Source organism: Pogoniulus pusillus, chromosome 17 (assembly GCF_015220805.1).
Source record: "Pogoniulus pusillus isolate bPogPus1 chromosome 17, bPogPus1.pri, whole genome shotgun sequence".
Lineage (NCBI taxonomy): Eukaryota > Metazoa > Chordata > Aves > Piciformes > Lybiidae > Pogoniulus > Pogoniulus pusillus.
This window is the reverse complement of record NC_087280.1, coordinates 12,938,892-12,956,373: the sequence shown is the minus strand read 5'-3', so window position 1 is coordinate 12,956,373 and position 17,482 is coordinate 12,938,892. Positions and strand designations below refer to the sequence as shown.

General features: G+C 40.8%; 1 protein-coding gene across 7 annotated transcripts in view; it reads right to left on the bottom strand.

The window, feature by feature from the left end:
* PDE8A (phosphodiesterase 8A) overlaps window positions 1-17,482 on the bottom strand; it is a 124,975-nt gene that overhangs the window by 36,570 nt on the left and 70,923 nt on the right. For 6 of the 7 annotated variants that reach the window (XM_064157710.1, XM_064157712.1, XM_064157713.1 and 3 more), the window contains exon 2: window positions 606-662. In XM_064157710.1, the coding sequence (XP_064013780.1) occupies window positions 606-632 (27 nt within the window). In that variant the 5' untranslated portion in view covers window positions 633-662. Of the gene's footprint in view, window positions 1-605; window positions 663-15,673; window positions 15,872-17,482 lie in introns of those variants that run through there. The other variant, XM_064157711.1, reaches the window with a different exon arrangement.

The following is a 17,482-nucleotide window of genomic DNA, read 5'->3' as shown; positions in this document are numbered from 1 at the left end:
GGGATTATTAATGGTTCTGATACAGAATTTTTAGAGGAAGTCTAAAGGGGTCATGTATCTGCAAATATCATAACCATCCCAGATGAAATAAGGGGACAACTGACAATCTTTATTAATAAGACATAAAGAAGAATTAATGAGTGCCAGTTGACAATGAGTAACTGAAAAAAACCATACTTTGCCAAGCTTACTTATCTTTTGTGATGACATTGCAGGTTTGGTAACAGTGATAACGCTTGTGTTGATGGAGCTTGACAGGACATTTGTCTTAGTATCATTTTAATGAGGCTTTGATTAAGAATTGACTACCAGTAAAGTACAAAACAAGTGTCACACTCTAAACTGATTACAAGATAACTGATAGCAGAAATAATGACAGATAGCTTTATTTTTATGAGCTAAGAAATGGTTGAAGACAAGAGTGAGGCAGGAATTCTGGGATATCACACAAAACGTTGTGGTAAAAATCTGTTAAGTGCATGTTATCACTTGACAGAAATGCCCTATGAGGTTCTCTCCACCCAAAAAAAAAATCAGTCATAAATTTTAGGCAAATATCTGCGATGTTTCAGAAATTAAGCCTTCAGTTTGAACTGCTGTATTACCTGAAGCTGATTTTGATGTAGTCTCATAGGGCCAAACTGCACATCTGTTATCGGTGCCTGGAAGAAATAAGAAGGGATCTTATTAATACAAATCCACCTAGAGAAGAAGAAAAAAGTTAGTTCCATTAGGTAAGACATTTCTTATTTACCACCATCTTACAGATATATTTGCTATCATTACGAGGCTGCATCTTCATGAAGGTCTTATTTTGCTGTTGTAAATTTATATGCTAAGTTGAATTAACACAGTTAGAAATCAATGAGTCATTTTAAACATAAAGCAATGGATAAGTCATGGAAGTTTGGTAGACAGGTTATTATTGGTTTTTCTGTATCCTCTGCGTCATTCCAGCTGTTCTACAAAATATGGAAGCATTTAAAAAATTATGTTTTCTACAGTACAAAAAATCAGTAAGTCTCCAAAAGGAAGGCAAAAATACATAACTTGCTCTTAGAATTTCAAATTGAACAACTGCTCGTGAATATTACAGAAACACACTAATTTCATTTCCCTAAGGGCTTTCTGCTGCATTCCCTCCTTTCTGTTCAGCCCCTCCAGGGAAGGTCTCAGAACTCAGATACTTGTACTTGATGATGCATGTATCAAAAATGCTGTCAGATATCATGCCTTCTGCATGCCAGTGATTCTCACATTAGATTCCCTTCAAGTAACACAGGCAAACAATTTAGCTTAGGATACATTTCCTTCTTGTGCCACTTCAAGGAGTGGAGGTCAATGACCAGAAATGCTATTTACCGCAACTGTTTCTCTTTGATACAATTAATGATTAACCAAGCTTGAACACAAATTCTTCAACTGTTATGGGACAGACTTTCTGAAGTAGTTAAACATATAAATACAGAGGAAGACTCTCACAGGATTGCACAGGCTAGGTTCTTTGGGAATTCCCACAAAGTGAGTAGCTGCACTTTCACGTGCTTAAATATTTTCACCTCTGGTGTCAAACTAAAAAAAGCAGAAATAACAATGCTCCTGGATCCCAAACAGGAAACAGAAACCAATGGTTCTTGGAGTTACACAAACTTCAAAAGTAACTGGAGTGAAAAAAAAATAATAAGGGGGAAAAAATTACTTTTGGCAATGCAGTAAATCAAAGATATCTCTGGATTCATATGCACAAAGAAAAGATCTACTGAGCACAAAGATAGTATTTTTACATTGCTGTTTTCTCAAAGTAAAAAACCCCACATGAAGATCAGATTTATTGTTCTGTAGCCTAGAATTTTTTTCAGTAAGTAATTTTAATGAATCATCAACACATCCTGCAGAAAAATCATCTAGAATTACACTCTCCATTCTTTCTATAACCTTACTGCTCCATTGCTCAGCCCTCAGAGTTTCTCATGTGTGATTTTATTTATATTATCAACTTGGAAATCATCACTGCAACATTAAATAAGCAAGAACAAGTCAAAGAAAAGTTGCAACATTGTACCTGCAAAAACAAGGCAGGAACCAGTGTTTTGGCTGCATTATTTAAGAGGGACTCTAAAAGCTGATGATCATTCTGGTCAGATTAGCTTAGTTTAAATACTCTCTGGTCATCTTTTTTTTTTTTCTAATTTCAAGACCAAAATCTCTCTTCAGTTGGAAGAACCAAGCTGCTTTATCCTTCTCTGTGGCACACGGTAGGAGGCGATCCAGCTTTTTGCACCAGTGTTATTGGTGTTGCAGCACTGACAGGAGCAACTACTTTGAATCAGTAATGTCAGCAGAAAGGTTTGAAGGACACAGAAGGAGCACGTGTATTGAGAAAGAGATGCCTTTTTACAGTCACTTATCTGACCATAACCACACTTCAAATTAAATTCTGGAACACTTATTTTGTACACTCCAGCTGCCAGCATAAAGCAGCAAATGTTTGCAGTTTGACCAAGAGATGGCCCTGAGCTGTGAGGTTCAGATCCGAGGCTGAACTTCACTGGCATTTAGGGATATGTAAAACTCCATCTATGAGGCCAGCACACCCTTGGACTATCAGTCTCAGTCTAAGAGGAATTCTAAAAAGTGAGGTAAATGCAATATTGCCAGTCACTGTTCTTCAGATCCTTCTTTTTCTTGTGAGTGCTCAGCAAAGCATTTAAAAGACTGAACCTGAAAACCACTTTTCTGCCAGAAACCCGTGCCCATTTCTACACTAAAAATACCTGTCCATGCACCATTTAAGCTTAAGTTACAAGCACTGCCCAAAGGAGATAAACTGTCTTGTTACACGTTAACTTGCTGTCCTGAGTAGAAAAAAAACCCTGGTCTGCATCTCAGCTGGAAAACCGTGGCGAATGCCAGTTAATTCCTAATCCTGTTGAAATCTGCTCAAGTAACTTGATTAATCATTTCATCTTTTTGTGTGCTGCTGCTAGTACTGAGAAGTAACATGCTGATTAAGTACTGCATTGAAAAATCAAAGCTTCAGCAAGGATTAGCAGAAACTCTTAACTATCAGTAAACTAAATGAGCTTTAAAAATACCTCTAATGCTGCAAGCTTATAACAAACCCAAACTCAGCCAAAGATGAGTACAATAATTGCACAAACACATCCTTATTCACTCACACCTTTCGCTACTTCTTTCTTGAAGTCTCTTTCCTACTTGAAAAACAAACATCTAAGTACATTTTCAGATTCACAGACATGACTGACTCATGTGATGGCCTTGCAGGCAGGCACAACCCTGTAAGAAAGTGTGTGACAAGACAGAGGTAGCTGAAGATTCCTAGAATTGATTATGATAGAGTACAGCACGTATGACTGTGGTGAGACACCTTGAGCACTCTGACTATGAAAAACCCTTTCTTCATCAAATAATCTCAGAGACAGGCCTATAATTTGGAGGCTGAACCAAATCAAACAGGAGTTAGGAAGGAGTCCTACCACACATTTCTGAGAGCACAGCCTGCTCTCATTGCAGCCCCATACTTAAACCACTTCAAGAGTGCAGGCTGGCAGGAGGGCTCATGCTCTCAAAGACATCCATCGCTAGAACAGTTTGCAACAATGACTAACAAGCTTTTGAAAACACAAACTTTTTTGGCACATCACAACAGCTCAGTTCCTCTAGATCTGGGGGTGAGAGGTGCCCGTAATAGCAGGCTGCAGGTCAACAACTACTAGTTAGCTTTAATTGCAGACAGCGGCTCACTTACTGCAGCAGCTTTTACACCCTCTGCTCAGACACAGCAGATAATCGGCTCCAGGCTACTTTAAATGCTCCACACACAGCGACTGAAGCCGTTTCACAGTCTCTGACCTGCTGAACTACTGCTGGTAGCACTTTTTCCCCCCCAAAATTTGCCTTTCTTATTTGAACACTGTACTTTCTGTTCTGCCCAACCATGCCTGGCCCCGGCACAAAGTGAGATCTGTCCCAAGGCAACAGGATTAGCCTCAGATATGATAGCTGTCAATGGGGAAGTCTTCTAACGACTGTGTGCAGCTTAACACTCGTTAGAAATTATCTGCATCTTGTAGCAGCTGAGTTGTACACATGAAAATTGCCAACAGAAATATTTAATGTTTCCAGTGTCTGGAGAAAAGCGACTGTTTGGTAAACAAAAACAACAGAAATAAGCTTTACAAAGACGGATCCAAACAACTGTGACTGATCTGATTAAAGTACAACAAATGCAATGTTGACCTGATATAACCTGGTAAAGTACTTCTTGCTATGAGTCATTCTTCACATTTTACCAGAACAGAATCTACAGGAATGGTCTGTTCATGGTCGCTGGTTTGTTTTTCTGAACTTCCTACAGCTAGAAAAAACTTTAAATGAACTTGTTTAATGAATAAATGTAGAAAGCAATAAAGGGTGGAAAGAAAGCCAGCTTGATCCACATGCTGCCCATGGTGATAAACTGCCTGGTTGGCATGTGGGACACATCAAAGCAACCCACAGGTCTCCTATTTGCTAGAGGTTTGGTATCTTGGCTTTCTCCAAAATGCCTCTCTTAACCATTACCAATTAGAGAGGAGAGCAAAGCTCCTAAAAGGGCAGAGTCAGCCCCCAAAAGACTATTGCCTATTAAATCTCATGCAGTACTCCTGCTATGGAGAGGAAAACACATTCCTTATGCTGGCTGATTTTCTTAAATCACTACTTTTATGAAGCTTTTGTGGGACGTTCTAAAGCAGATTCTTGTGCAGCCTAAGGTAACTCTCCCCAGAGCTAGGACCATGGGCTGCTGCAGCATTACCCACTGGTAAGCAAGCCTGGCTAAGGATCTTCTGGCATTCTGGAGAGCAGAAGCACTTGCTTGAAATCCTCCTCCACAATCCACAACTGCTCTTTCGCTTCCTTTCTGCCACAGATGAGGCTGTGCGGATGACTCTTTGGCTGAGCAGATATTGAACATGCACAGCCCTGGCCCCCTGCTAGTATCCCTCTAACAGAGGGCAGCTGGTAGCAGTTCTGTTCTGCTGCCCTTCCCCCTTTTGTAGTTTAGGGTTTGTGGGAGGAGATGCAGACAAATATCACATGCTCAGTGAGGTATAACTCAGCATTCTGATTCAGTACAACTTGCTTTGATAAAAACTAACATTTACCTTAATCTAAATTTATTTCCCACTGATGCATTTCTGTCAACAAAACAGTACAGATTGAGATCTGTATTACAAGATCTGAAGATCACCTAAGGTCATGTTCTTTTCTGTTTTAAACTGATTCCTAGAAGGATTACCTGCAGAGCTGCCACGTAATGATACAAGAGGCGGCATCAGAGATGGGGTAACATTACCCTTTGTTACCTTAAGCCATTTCTTTAGTTTCAGCACCACTACTGAACCAGTTTTACACAAATGAGTTCTGGAGAGTCAAACTCTGGCTTAGTCACATTAGCAACAGAGAATCTGGGCAGCTGGCAGGTTTTGTGAGAAGAAAAGCCTACTGAGTATAGAGCATTGCCAGAGCTCCTGAGTGAGGCTGCTGGCCCTGTCATCCAGGAGACCCACTCTCTCCTTCCCAAGCTCATGACAACGCCTTTACTGCTCCTAAAATCCAGCCCCTGGTCCTCCCTGCTCAGCCTGGTGGCAAGGTTAGGGTTAACCCAGGTCCTGAGGAAGATATCTACACACATCTGGGACTGCTTCACTGGCCACCCATCCTTCTCTGGGCCTGAGGAGAGCCCTGCTGATGTTTGGCTACATTTGGCATGACACACACAGGCCAGACATTAATGTGTGTTTGTTTGTTTGCGTTCTGGACCTCATTCCCCACTGCATTTCTTAAGTGTTACTCCACTGCAATATGTAAAGCTAAATTACAACAAAACTAGAGTAATACTGTTGTGAAATCAGGCTCTCTGCCTTCTAGCACACTTTAGACACAACTGAGCACTCCCATTTTGTACCACTGATACAATCTCCCCTTATTCATTACAGGAAACTTCAGATGCCAAGCTGCAAGCACGGCATCAGTCAAAGTGAACAGTTTTGGTTCATTGCTAATAACCAGCAATGCCATCCCAAAGTAACCTCTATTATTATTTGTAATGAGGTACAGCCTGAGTGGACCCTGGCTCAGATGAGTGTCCCAGTGTGGTACACTAACAGGAACAAAAGCAGCCCAACTGGCCCTGCCATTGGTAAAGGCCAGAACCTTTACACAGAATAATGTGCTAACAACTGGGGGGAGATTTCTTCACTCTTGATAGGGTTCTTATACAAGAGGGCAATGGTTTTAAACTGAAGCAGGATGTAGGCTGGATATAAAGAATTTCTTTAACCTTGAGAGGGGTAAAATACTGGAACACTTTGCCCAGAAACATCATCAAGGCCCTGTCCCTGGAGACATTTGAGATCAGCAGATGAGACTCAGTGTGGCCCTGGACAGCCTGCTGTAGTTGGAGGTGTCTCTGCTCACTGCAGGGGGCTGGACGACAGGACCTTTGAGGGTCCCCCTTCCAACCTAATGCAATCTGTGAATTATCACTTGGCATGCCTACAGTACTGCTAGACAGATCTCAAAACTTGAGGGAGGAAATGGTTGCTGTTTCCATTTTAACATCCAGAGGAACCAAGGCACCAGGGGAGCAAGATGGTCTCAGCACACCTCACGCCAAACCGTGGCATCCCCTGGCAACACAGAAGGTTCCTCTGCTTCCTGGCCAACTGACAGCAGCCAGCACTGCCAATATTTGGGCCATTTCATAATCACTCATATCTGGAATATGAATTTCCACAAGACTCTTCCTTGCCAATGAACCGCACACCAAAAAGGGGTGGAATAAATCACAGACAAGGCAGAAAAAGAAAGCCATCTGCTCATTAATCCATACTGACTTTCTTTGTCCAAAGAGAACAAAATTGAATGGAGACCAGTCCTCACATCAAAAACTATTCAAATGTAGCAAGTTGTATTTGCTGCAACTGACTCAGAGATCCCTTTATAGACCTGTATGCTACGCACAAGTACACAGGGCTTGGTATTTCATCTATTTGTATATTTAGAAGAGAAAAAAATGTGAATCATATGTGAACAACCATGGAGGTGTGAATACCCTTAACTTTCTGCCCCACGGTCATTTTGCCAAATGCTTTTCCAAGCAAACAGCTTTACAGACCGGGAAATGCTCTAGGTCACCATCATCTTAAGATGTGAGATGGATCATCAATGAGGTCTTCACTTTCTGAGTGAAAGCTTTCAAGAACTTCTCTGTTCAGACCACATTTGTACAGATCTTTGTGTGGAGGGTGTGAGTTTTCCCCATGTTAGATCCCTGGGCTGCTCACTTAACTACGGCCAAATATTTCAGTGTGGTGAGGGCATGTTGTAGGGCATTTGTAGTTATATCCTGCACTAGGAGAAAAACAGCAGCTTAAATGATCTAGCTTGTACTTTAGAGGAATTTTTTGAACCCTATAATGATAGTTTTCTATACATAGGTTGCAGAAATTGATGCCTTTATCAATGAAAAAAAAAAAGGGGGGGGCAGGGGGGGAAGTAGGAACATTTTCAGCTCTTCAAAGCCAAGTGTAGCTTTTAGGCATTTATCTTTTTTTTTGCAGAGTCCAGCATTTAAGGGTAACAGAAATAGAATGTGCAATATGCAGAAACTGAATTGCCTCAGATAAACAAAACCAGGCCACCTTTAAGGCACTAGTACCTAATTCCATGTTTCATTTGATTTTGACAAAACTCAAGGGTCAGCTCCACTTCCGAGCAAATGTCCTCCAAAGTCTGGTGACATCCTGCGGTTTACTTGCAAATAAGAGTCAGTTCCCTTTGCGAGGCATTACCTTGCAGATAGCTGAACAGCACATATGTGTGCGTATCATCTCTCTCTGAGTTTCAACAGCTATTCCCTTGTCCTCCCCAAGACTGCTGTTCTCCCCTTTACAATTAGGACCAGCCACACTCTGGCTCACAACATGCTTTAAAAACAGACACGTAAAACCAGTGCATCTAGCAATTCCCAGAAAGCAAAAAGACCTGTATCTTCTTCCCTTTTCCCCTCACCTGACACAAGTCTGGTTACTCCTCTGACTAGGAGAGCTGTAACTGAGCTCTGGTGACCAACTAACTTCTTATACACCAGCACTGACATAAAAGTTTCAGTGAGTTATCCTCTCTCATCTCCTGGCAGAAATTATCTCTACCCAGATATAAGGGCTAGTCAAGAATACAGAGAAGAAATTGATCTTTAAGTCTTGCAGATATCAGGCAAGACACATTTGAAACCGGAGCATTAAATATGGTGTGGTTTGCATCACTTCAAACAAATAAATCCAGTCTCAGCTTTACCAAGATTTTTGTTTAATGGAAAATGATCTTCTAATTTGCCTTCTGCTGCTTCAGGTGTATTAATTTTGCAGGAAAGCTGTAGCTGCCTTTCTATTCCCCTTCTTGAGCAGACACTTCAGTACAAATACTACATGCTTCCGGCCCAGAAGGAAATTCTTGCTGCCTGCACTTTTAACAGTTGAACTGCATTGCGCTCTGGGAGACTTAAATAAGGCACAGTAGTTCTATTGTTTAATATTGTTAAAAATGCTTGTTCTCTTGTGATTCTGAAAGATCCTGGAGTACAGCAGTAAGTGCTAATCAGTTTCATATCTACCAGCTAGTTCTCTTCTTTCTAGTGGATACCACTAGTTTTAGTTTCGAGGCGATTACAGATGCACCATACAATTGATCCCCATCATTAACACTTTCAGTTTTTACTTTATGCACATACATTTCAGTGGCAGTTTTCCCTGCATCATCTAGATTTGGAAAAAAAGTCAACTGACTAAAAGAAGTTCCAGTCTATCAGGGAGATTTCAAATTACTTTATGTCAAACAAGCTTGCCATGCCTTGATTTACCAACACTGCAATCACCACAGACTGAGCAAAGCAAGAACATATAGCACAAAAATAGTATAAACCAGTCAGCAGATTTGCTAAGCTTCCTAGAAGAGTTCTATTTTGTCCTAAGCTCCCATTTGTTAAGGAACAAGCTTGCTATTCCTACTGTCACTAATAATCCATTGTTTGCACCAAGGCAATTCAGATTTTACTGACCATTGTCATTTTTTCTACCTGCTGCCATCCATTATCATACTCTCATGTATTTCCCAGGCACAGTCTGATGGCCTGCAGCAAACCACTGTTGACTACAATTGGGCAGGCAGTAAATTGAGATTACTCCTCCTGATCAACTGAGAACTGCACACGAGCTCCTGTAACTGCTACTTCCTCTCACGCATCTCCATATTTTGCATATGTGGGCATCCTGATGCATCATTTGATTCCCAGCCTCTGAGACTGGATGGTGACAGTGCAGAGCTGCCTCCTTCTCCTTCCCCATTCTCTCAGTCATCTGCCATGCACAACACCTTCACATAGGTTACTCAGTTATCTGTGCACTGTTAGCATATGGTTTCCTGCATGGTTCCAAAGGTGTACTCTACCCACCTTAAATAAGGATGAACTCACTTGTATTCTATCCAGTTCCCTGCCTGGGAACTGCTTTAAAATGCAGCAAAGATGCAATCTTTGAGATGTCATTTTGCAGGTAAAACAAACGTTAAGCCAGGGACAGAGGTCAGTACAGTGAAACAGAAGTGTTCAGTACCAGTAATAAACATTTCCATAGTTTTGTTCATTGAATACAGGTTGACCAAGCTGAGTGCAGCAAATACTGATATTTGAGAAAACTGGATTGAGAGGTTCTTGGCACTCAAATCTTTTCTAGATAGAGAACTTTCTCTCAAGTAAATGAAGACTTGAGACTGCAGGCATATTCAAGATGCCTTTTGCCAAAAATACAAGAAAATGCAGAATAGAGCATCCTTTTATTTCACTCTAAGCTTTAGCATTAATTTTGTTTGTTGACACCAATGACTAATCCAACAGGTTAACTCTAGGTTTTACCATAAGGAGGAAAACAGACAAACGGATTCAGGAGTGCAGAGGATTCCTTCTTGCTTTGGACCACTAAGAGCTTCACTAGCTGATGGGATGAGTGACTGGTTTCCTCTAACACAGATGCCTCTTCATTTCTGACGACCTACAGGGTAGTTTGAAACCTGACACTGGCTTTCTGCCTGAGTCTGGTTCAGTAGCACAGTCCTTCTGCCAGCCCACAGGGCTTGTTAAACACTACATGCTCGGTAGATGGGATCACTTTTTTTCCATAAGTACAGTAGAAACCTTCTGCAGTTATGCCGATCCCCCTAAACTTGGCACGCCTTTGCTGAAGTGGGTATTTCGCTACAATCAGAAACGCAATTAAGTAGAGCTCGATGCAGCAAGGCAGCTTCTCGTTCTAATTCTCTTGTAAATACAGTTTCCCTCTATGTGGATTTGTGGTAGGCACATTCCATTTTATTTATCTGGGAAAAAAATACTATTTAAAAAAATCAAGTATACTATTATCTTTACTAGGAAGCAATTTCTGCACATTCCACCTAAGAGTAACATTTCCCTTATACAGGAACTGCAGAGTGTGCTAAAGGAGTCACAGAATTACTATGGAGCATGATTCTCTCTCTAGAAATGCACAAGTCCCTAATTTTACCAGCTCCTGGTAAACTTTCACAGAGCTAAAGCTGTGGCAACTGAGATTTCAGCAGAGCAGTTTCCCACAAGGGAGAGCTCCTTTTTCATAAACAACCCATCATCAAGGACGCACATAAAACACTCTGCCACCATAGTCATGAACTGGGAAACAAATTTAACTGGGTATCAAATATCGACTTGAGCCAAAATCCTGCCCACAGTGAAGGTCATCAGTACAGTCTAGATGTACTATTTCCAGGTACAATGTCTGTACTTCTCAGATAAACTACCATGGCCATAACTACGCAGATAATAATTTATAAATGCTGAATGCTTTGTGTATACCTATCTCTAACCCTGATATTTGCATCAGATACTTCTGTCAGTTATATGGCAGTGACACTTCCATAGAGTCTTGCTGCAGTTACCTCGTTTGAAGGAAAGACATCTAACATGCTGGAATAAGAACATGGAGCAAGACGAGCACCGAATAAATCTACAGTGCAAATGTGCACTCACCTGCAAACTGCATAGACAGCTAACTGCTGGATAAAAGCAGAAACACTTAATTAAGCACACAGCTAGCAGAGGTTAAAAGATGCATTTCACCAAGCAGATGTGGGCCTTTGTGTCACTGGAACAGCCATTTAAAATGGCTACTCTTCCTTATAAATATAGGTAGGATGTCAGGGACTTTTAGGTTTATCAGTCTTCTCAAGGTACATGTCCTCAGACCTTACAACAAGCCCTTCCACAGGAGCAGTCTGAAAACCAGCACTGTGTGGGATCTCTGAAACAAAGAGTCCCCCCAGCCAGTTCTGCAAAATCTCCTCAGAGTGGAGTCTAGACTAGTGCAACCAAACAGCTGCTCAGATGCTCAGGTCACCAGGCATCTCTCCCCTTCTTCACAACTGACACCTAAATCCACATGGCTCATCTCACAAGGCCTGATGCCACGAGCAGAGCATGCATGAGGAGCCTAAGCCATGCCACAGAGCTTCATGTTACATCATTTAGGCAGCAACATTCTTATTTCACTTGGATCACAATGATGAAGTAGTGAAAGAAAAGCTCCACTTTGTTATTATACAATGAAATAGTGGCAGCATATGCAAAAAAAGCCTCCTGATTAGTTGCAAGGAAACTGGCATCCACCCAAAGGCAATCTCCCTTGGGATACAAATCCAGGCATCTGACAAGGTGGAATTTCATTTAATCTCTTCTGCAACTCCCCAAAATCAGTTTCAACTATGAACATTTTTGCTTTCTCACTCTGTTGGCTTTCCTACGAAACGCTGGAGTGGGCCTTTGGCTTCTGCAGCCAGCGCAAAAGCTTCACACCAAAGAACAAACAAGAGAAAACAGACGTTGAAGTTCTGTCTGGCGACACCATTAGTAAGTTCACAGCCACCATTTCCTTCTTCCTCCCTTGTACCAAGTGTTTCTTCCTAGACAGTGATCCAGACTACTGATAGCTCTGGCAGGGAGCTTTTACCAGAAACTTGAGCAGGAAATGTTCATTTGTGAGCCTGGGTGTCCTCCCTCCGGGAAGATGGACACTGTATCCGCACAACCCAACCGTGGCCACGCAGAGCTCCCCAGACCTGCTGAAACACGCAAAAAGATACCTCTCTCTATCTCTAGCAAAGCTGAGCCAAAAAACCAACCCTACTCAGTCACTTTCTTTTGCCTTTCCCACCCCCAAGTAATTAAATACTAGAAGACTGTCCAAAGCAAACAGAAAAATTCTCTTAATGAAATAGCAAATTTAGCGTAGCTTCGTGGTGTAACTATGAGCTCGGCCTGACTTCTAGGACACAAATGTAGCTGCAAGTTTGTAGGACTAGAATAAAAAGAAACTAATGCTCTGTGTAAAAATTCTACCATGTTTCTATAAACCAGTTTAATGGCAAAGACAGTCTATGTGAAACAATAAATCTAACACATACCTCACAAATTAGATATCCAGGATAGTTTTCTAGTATAAAATCTAATGTCTCATGTAGGAGACAGAAATGAAAAGCCAGATACACTTCATGAACAGTTCCACTAAAGCTACTGTAAAACTACAAGTCACTTGGAGAATTAAAACCAAAACAGAACATAAAATAAACCTAGAAACTCATTCTGTAGATCAGTCTTTTGAAAAACGTTATTACTCTGCTACATCACTCAGTGTCTTTTTCTTCCTCTGTGAACTTTGCACATAAGGCTGTAATTACTATAGAAGCAGGAGAGAAAAGCATTCACAAATAGGAAAGCTTTTATCAACCATGGGAAATTTCATCTAACTCGTTTTATGTGTTTGGATGTTCCTTCAAGCCAGGACAAATGTTCTTACCACATTCATATTTGTGTGGCTAGCAGATTTTTCTGCATCTCTTTTGACCTTATCCTCCAAAGACAAAACAAACTGTGTGCTGCTAACGTTGAACTTAGCAATTTTAGTACTACAGAATCTATTTTGACTAACTGTATGAACCACTAACATGTACAAACTGGGCACCTAACCTGGAAAACTCAGCTTCTACATTTTCTTCTTCACTGCTTAATTTGAACCACTATGTCATACTCTGGATGACTTCAGAATATACTACGAGGTGTGCAATTTAATCCAGTTATATTTTGCAAGCTAATTTTGCTAAGAACATTCCAATGTATACCAACAAAACAAATCCTTTGTGAAACATCAGGAAAATATTAGAGGTGACATCAAGCCACTACTCTGTTAGACATAAATTATTCACAGTATGCTCTCCACAAAACAGAGTGACAAAATTTGCAAGCCACAATATGAGGTTGTACAAAGAAATACTTTCCAGATGAAGCAAGAAAGATTTGCAGTGCTTTTGTGACACAATCAACAATGTCCTGCTATTGGAAGAGATATTATCTAGGATATTTGGTCTACAGATTCTGTCTCCTTGCACACCTCCTTTGCTGAGTGACAAAAGTTAAAAGGACACTTGTACAAATGCAAGGTCCATCACTGCTCTGTCCATACTTCGCTGTGCAGCTGGTCCTGAATGCAGAACATTTAATTGCCCTTTGGTCAGACAAACCTAGCAAACAGTTCCCCTAAGGAGTGTGTGAGATACTTCAGCTTCATGCTCTTCTTCATTCTTAAATAACACAACCCTGCCATTTCTACCTAGGTACTCTCTGGTTTGAAACATAAACCAATAGCATTTTTTTTAACAAGAGAGATGTGCCTGTGCCTGTGCCTAGGGTGGCAACAATATTTTGCTGACACCATTAACATGGAACTATGTGTGTCTCCATTTACATCCCACATAATACATTTTTACTTCAGAGTTTTAAGACAGAATTTCATAGCATTTATGACAACTGATAGTTTTGCTTTGCAGTTCTTTGTATTTTTGGTTTATTCTATTTTTTTTAGTCTGCATGATGAGATTATAATTTGACTCGCTTGCTATTTTCTCTAGAGTAGGAAGAATCTGTTGGCTCTGCCAGTCAAGAAACACCACCACTTTGAGAAATTAGTTACAGCCTTTACACAAGCAGCACTATGAAAATTAATGTTTCCATGCAAGAAGCTTTTTTACAAACTGCAGCAAGAAACTGCTTCTGATAAGCACAGAGCTGTCTTTTACACTACATGATAGCATGCTTTCTTCCTGAAATGTTCTATTACTTCTGTCATCCAACATTATTTTTCTTTTCAATCCAGTTATTTCTCTTCTCCCACTGCAGTGCCTACAAGTTGTTTTCTTGACACAACTCTCACAGTCTCATCTGGAGCTCTCCCATTTTCCTCTGTTTGGAAAAACTCTACCCCTTTGCCTGCAAGCCACTGGCAATAGTGTGAGTGTTCATTTCACTCTCTGTTCTGTCATCTTACACAAGACTGAACAACTGGAGCCTCAAGCTGATTATATCAGCACTCCAGGAGTCAGAGGCAAACATCTGGATTGTATTTGTTCGAAATCAAATGAATTACATCTTTTCAGGAGTTTTAACTTGCACCTGTACTTATAAATCTCCATGAGGGCAAGCTATGAATAAATTTAATCAGGAGCAGGAGTAGAAGGATCTGATTTTGAGCCCTTTGGCTCAACCCCTGTCAAGGGCCCCAAGAAGAAGGTTTGTATTGAGGTGCCCTGGAGGCACAATCTGTTCAGAGCTCTCCTCTTCCACTGAGGATAAGGAATACACTACATTAGACCTCCGGGGGCACACTGTGCTTTCAGTGCACACGTCCAGCCAGGTCTGCAGAGCAAGCTGGGTGGCAGAGCATGCTCTTTTGGTTCACCCTCCCCAGTGATGGAGTTGCTCTACCCAGTCTTACACTGCACACAGGCAATCAAGAGTTTCATTCAGCTTTGCCACAGGGGAAATGTAGCCCTGAAGGTTATTTTTGTTGTCTTTAATACTACAAGTGGTTCAAACTTCAGCAAAAGCTGCAAAGGGGAATGGAAAAGAGGTATTTAAGAGAGAAGTACTGCAAACAGTGTTGAGGGGTGGGGGGGCAGAGGTCGAAAGAATCAACCACCACCACTGTTACCTAATGAGAGGACACAAAGGTACAGGATGAACATCTGAAAATATGTAGAGAGAACAGGAAACACACAGAGAGGAAGAAATGCAGGGAAAAACAAAGAGAGAGAAGCATGCCTCAAGGAATGTTCATACTGACGGATTGATATGATCATAATAAGACAAACCCATTGCAAATGCAACAAAACAGCATGAGATGCAAAGCAAGTTCACACAAGTAGCCATGGGCAGGTAGTGCATCCACTTAATTTCTCTACATACTATGGGTCCCACCAGGGATCCAGGATGCTTGGAAGAAGAGAAACTGTGTACCACGAGGGAACCCATTATATTCCTTTCTGATCATAGAGAAGTATAGAGGTTTGTTTCTGCACAGATCCAAATATAAAGAAGTTAGAAAAGACACAGAGAACTCGTCATTTCTACAAGGTGCCAGTCCACATGCTCCACACTCAGAACTCAAACTATTTCCAGTTCTTGAAAACATCACTTAGTGCAGCAAAACTCAATTTAGCAGAGAAAGGCACTAGGCAAAATGTTCTTAGTTACCTTAGTAAATACCTTAAACAAAATTAAGACAGACAACACCCTTAGTGGTGAGCCAGTTCCTATATATCACTAGAGCAGTTCTTGTTCTGCTCAACAGGACAACTATAAATGCTCAGATCTGTGGAATTTGGTTTTGGTCTTTCTTTCTTTCTTTCTTTCTTTCTTTCTTTCTCTCTTTCTCTCTTTCTCTCTTTCTCTCTTTCTCTCTTTCTCTCTTTCTCTCTTTCTCTCTTTCTCTCTTTCTTTCTTTCTTTCTTTCTTTCTTTCTTTCTTTCTTTCTTTCTTTCTTTCTTTCTTTCTTTCTTTCTTTCTCTCTTTCTTTCTTTCTCTCTTTCTTTCTTTCTCTCTTTCTTTCTTTCTCTCTTTCTTTCTTTCTCTCTTTCTTTCTTTCTCTCTTTCTTTCTTTCTCTCTTTCTTTCTTTCTCTCTTTCTTTCTTTCTTTCTTTCTTTCTTTCTTTCTTTCTTTCTTTCTTTCTTTCTTTCTTTCTTTCTTTCTTTCTTTCTTTCTTTCTTTCTTTCTTTCTTTCTTTCTTTCTTTCACTGATTTTTTTTAAAAGGATGTTAGAAGACTCCTTTCCAACTGCTTTCATGAAGTGATTGACTGCCGTTTGCCAAATACATGTGCTCTTCAGGGGAAAGAAAAACAGCACTTATAGACAAGTAATGCTAAGCTGAGGGGGAACTTTTCACTGAAAAATGGACCTAGAGAGGATTTAGGGAAGTGCAAGACTCAAGCACCCTGAAGCACACAGTGGGCCCTGTTTCTGCAGAGGTTGAGGTTTGTTGGCTGTTTTGTTGTGGTTGCTCTTTTTTTACTATTATTAATTTCTTTATTTCCAATGGGTGTTTCCTCTCGCTGTGGAGGACAGAATCATTAGAATGATCAACTAAAGCTGTCCCAGGCTTTGTCTGGAAGAAATGCTGAACTGATGTATGCTGTGATTATTGCTGGTTCTTGTTCAAGTGGAAACAAATAACCCTGTGGCACTGCTGAAAAAAAAAAAGCAAACAAAAAATGTAAGGGTACCAGACCCCTGGCAAGAGTTTCAGTAATCCTGATCTCAGCAATCAGATTCTGCTGTGCTAGCTAGCAGAGGAACTAATGATGAAAGTGTTGTTGACAGCTCTGAATACAGAATTACAGCACTAGCAGTGTCACAGTCAACAGCTTGCAGAACGTTTTGCAACACCTGGATGGAAGCATCTTCACACAAACACAAAAAAGCACCACAAAATATTTCAGGCTGCCTCAGGAAGTCACCTAACGTAATTCTGTAAGAAGATACCTTAAAAAAAAAATATATAAATAAGGCCAAAAGTCATTAAAAGAAGAAAAAAACCACACAAAAAAAACCCTCAAACACCAAAAAATAACCAGCAAACGCCAACCCCCCCCACCACACACAAACACCAAACCAGCAAATGTAAAAGCAAACAACCTGAAACAAAGATGGAGATTTGTCACTGCTCAGTATTTAAACTGCCAGCTTTATCCTCAGTAGGCAGCTCTAGTTCACTGCTGAACTCCTACTTTATTTATTTAGCTATGCTGCATTTAACCTTACATCCTGTCTGCTGGGTGCATCCGGCTCCACAGATCTCCATGCGGCAAAGCTTTAGCATAAGGTGGGGGAGCTGCTTTCCACAAGCCAAAAAACAGGAAATTCGATGACATTGTTCAGTGATCAGACGTCAGCAGAGAGTGATACAAAAGAGTAAACAACTTCCTAGCAGTGGCAGACGAATGGGCCGGAACTACTGGGATCCTGTGATGTCTGGTGTGTTTTGCATGAAAATTACTGTCTCAAT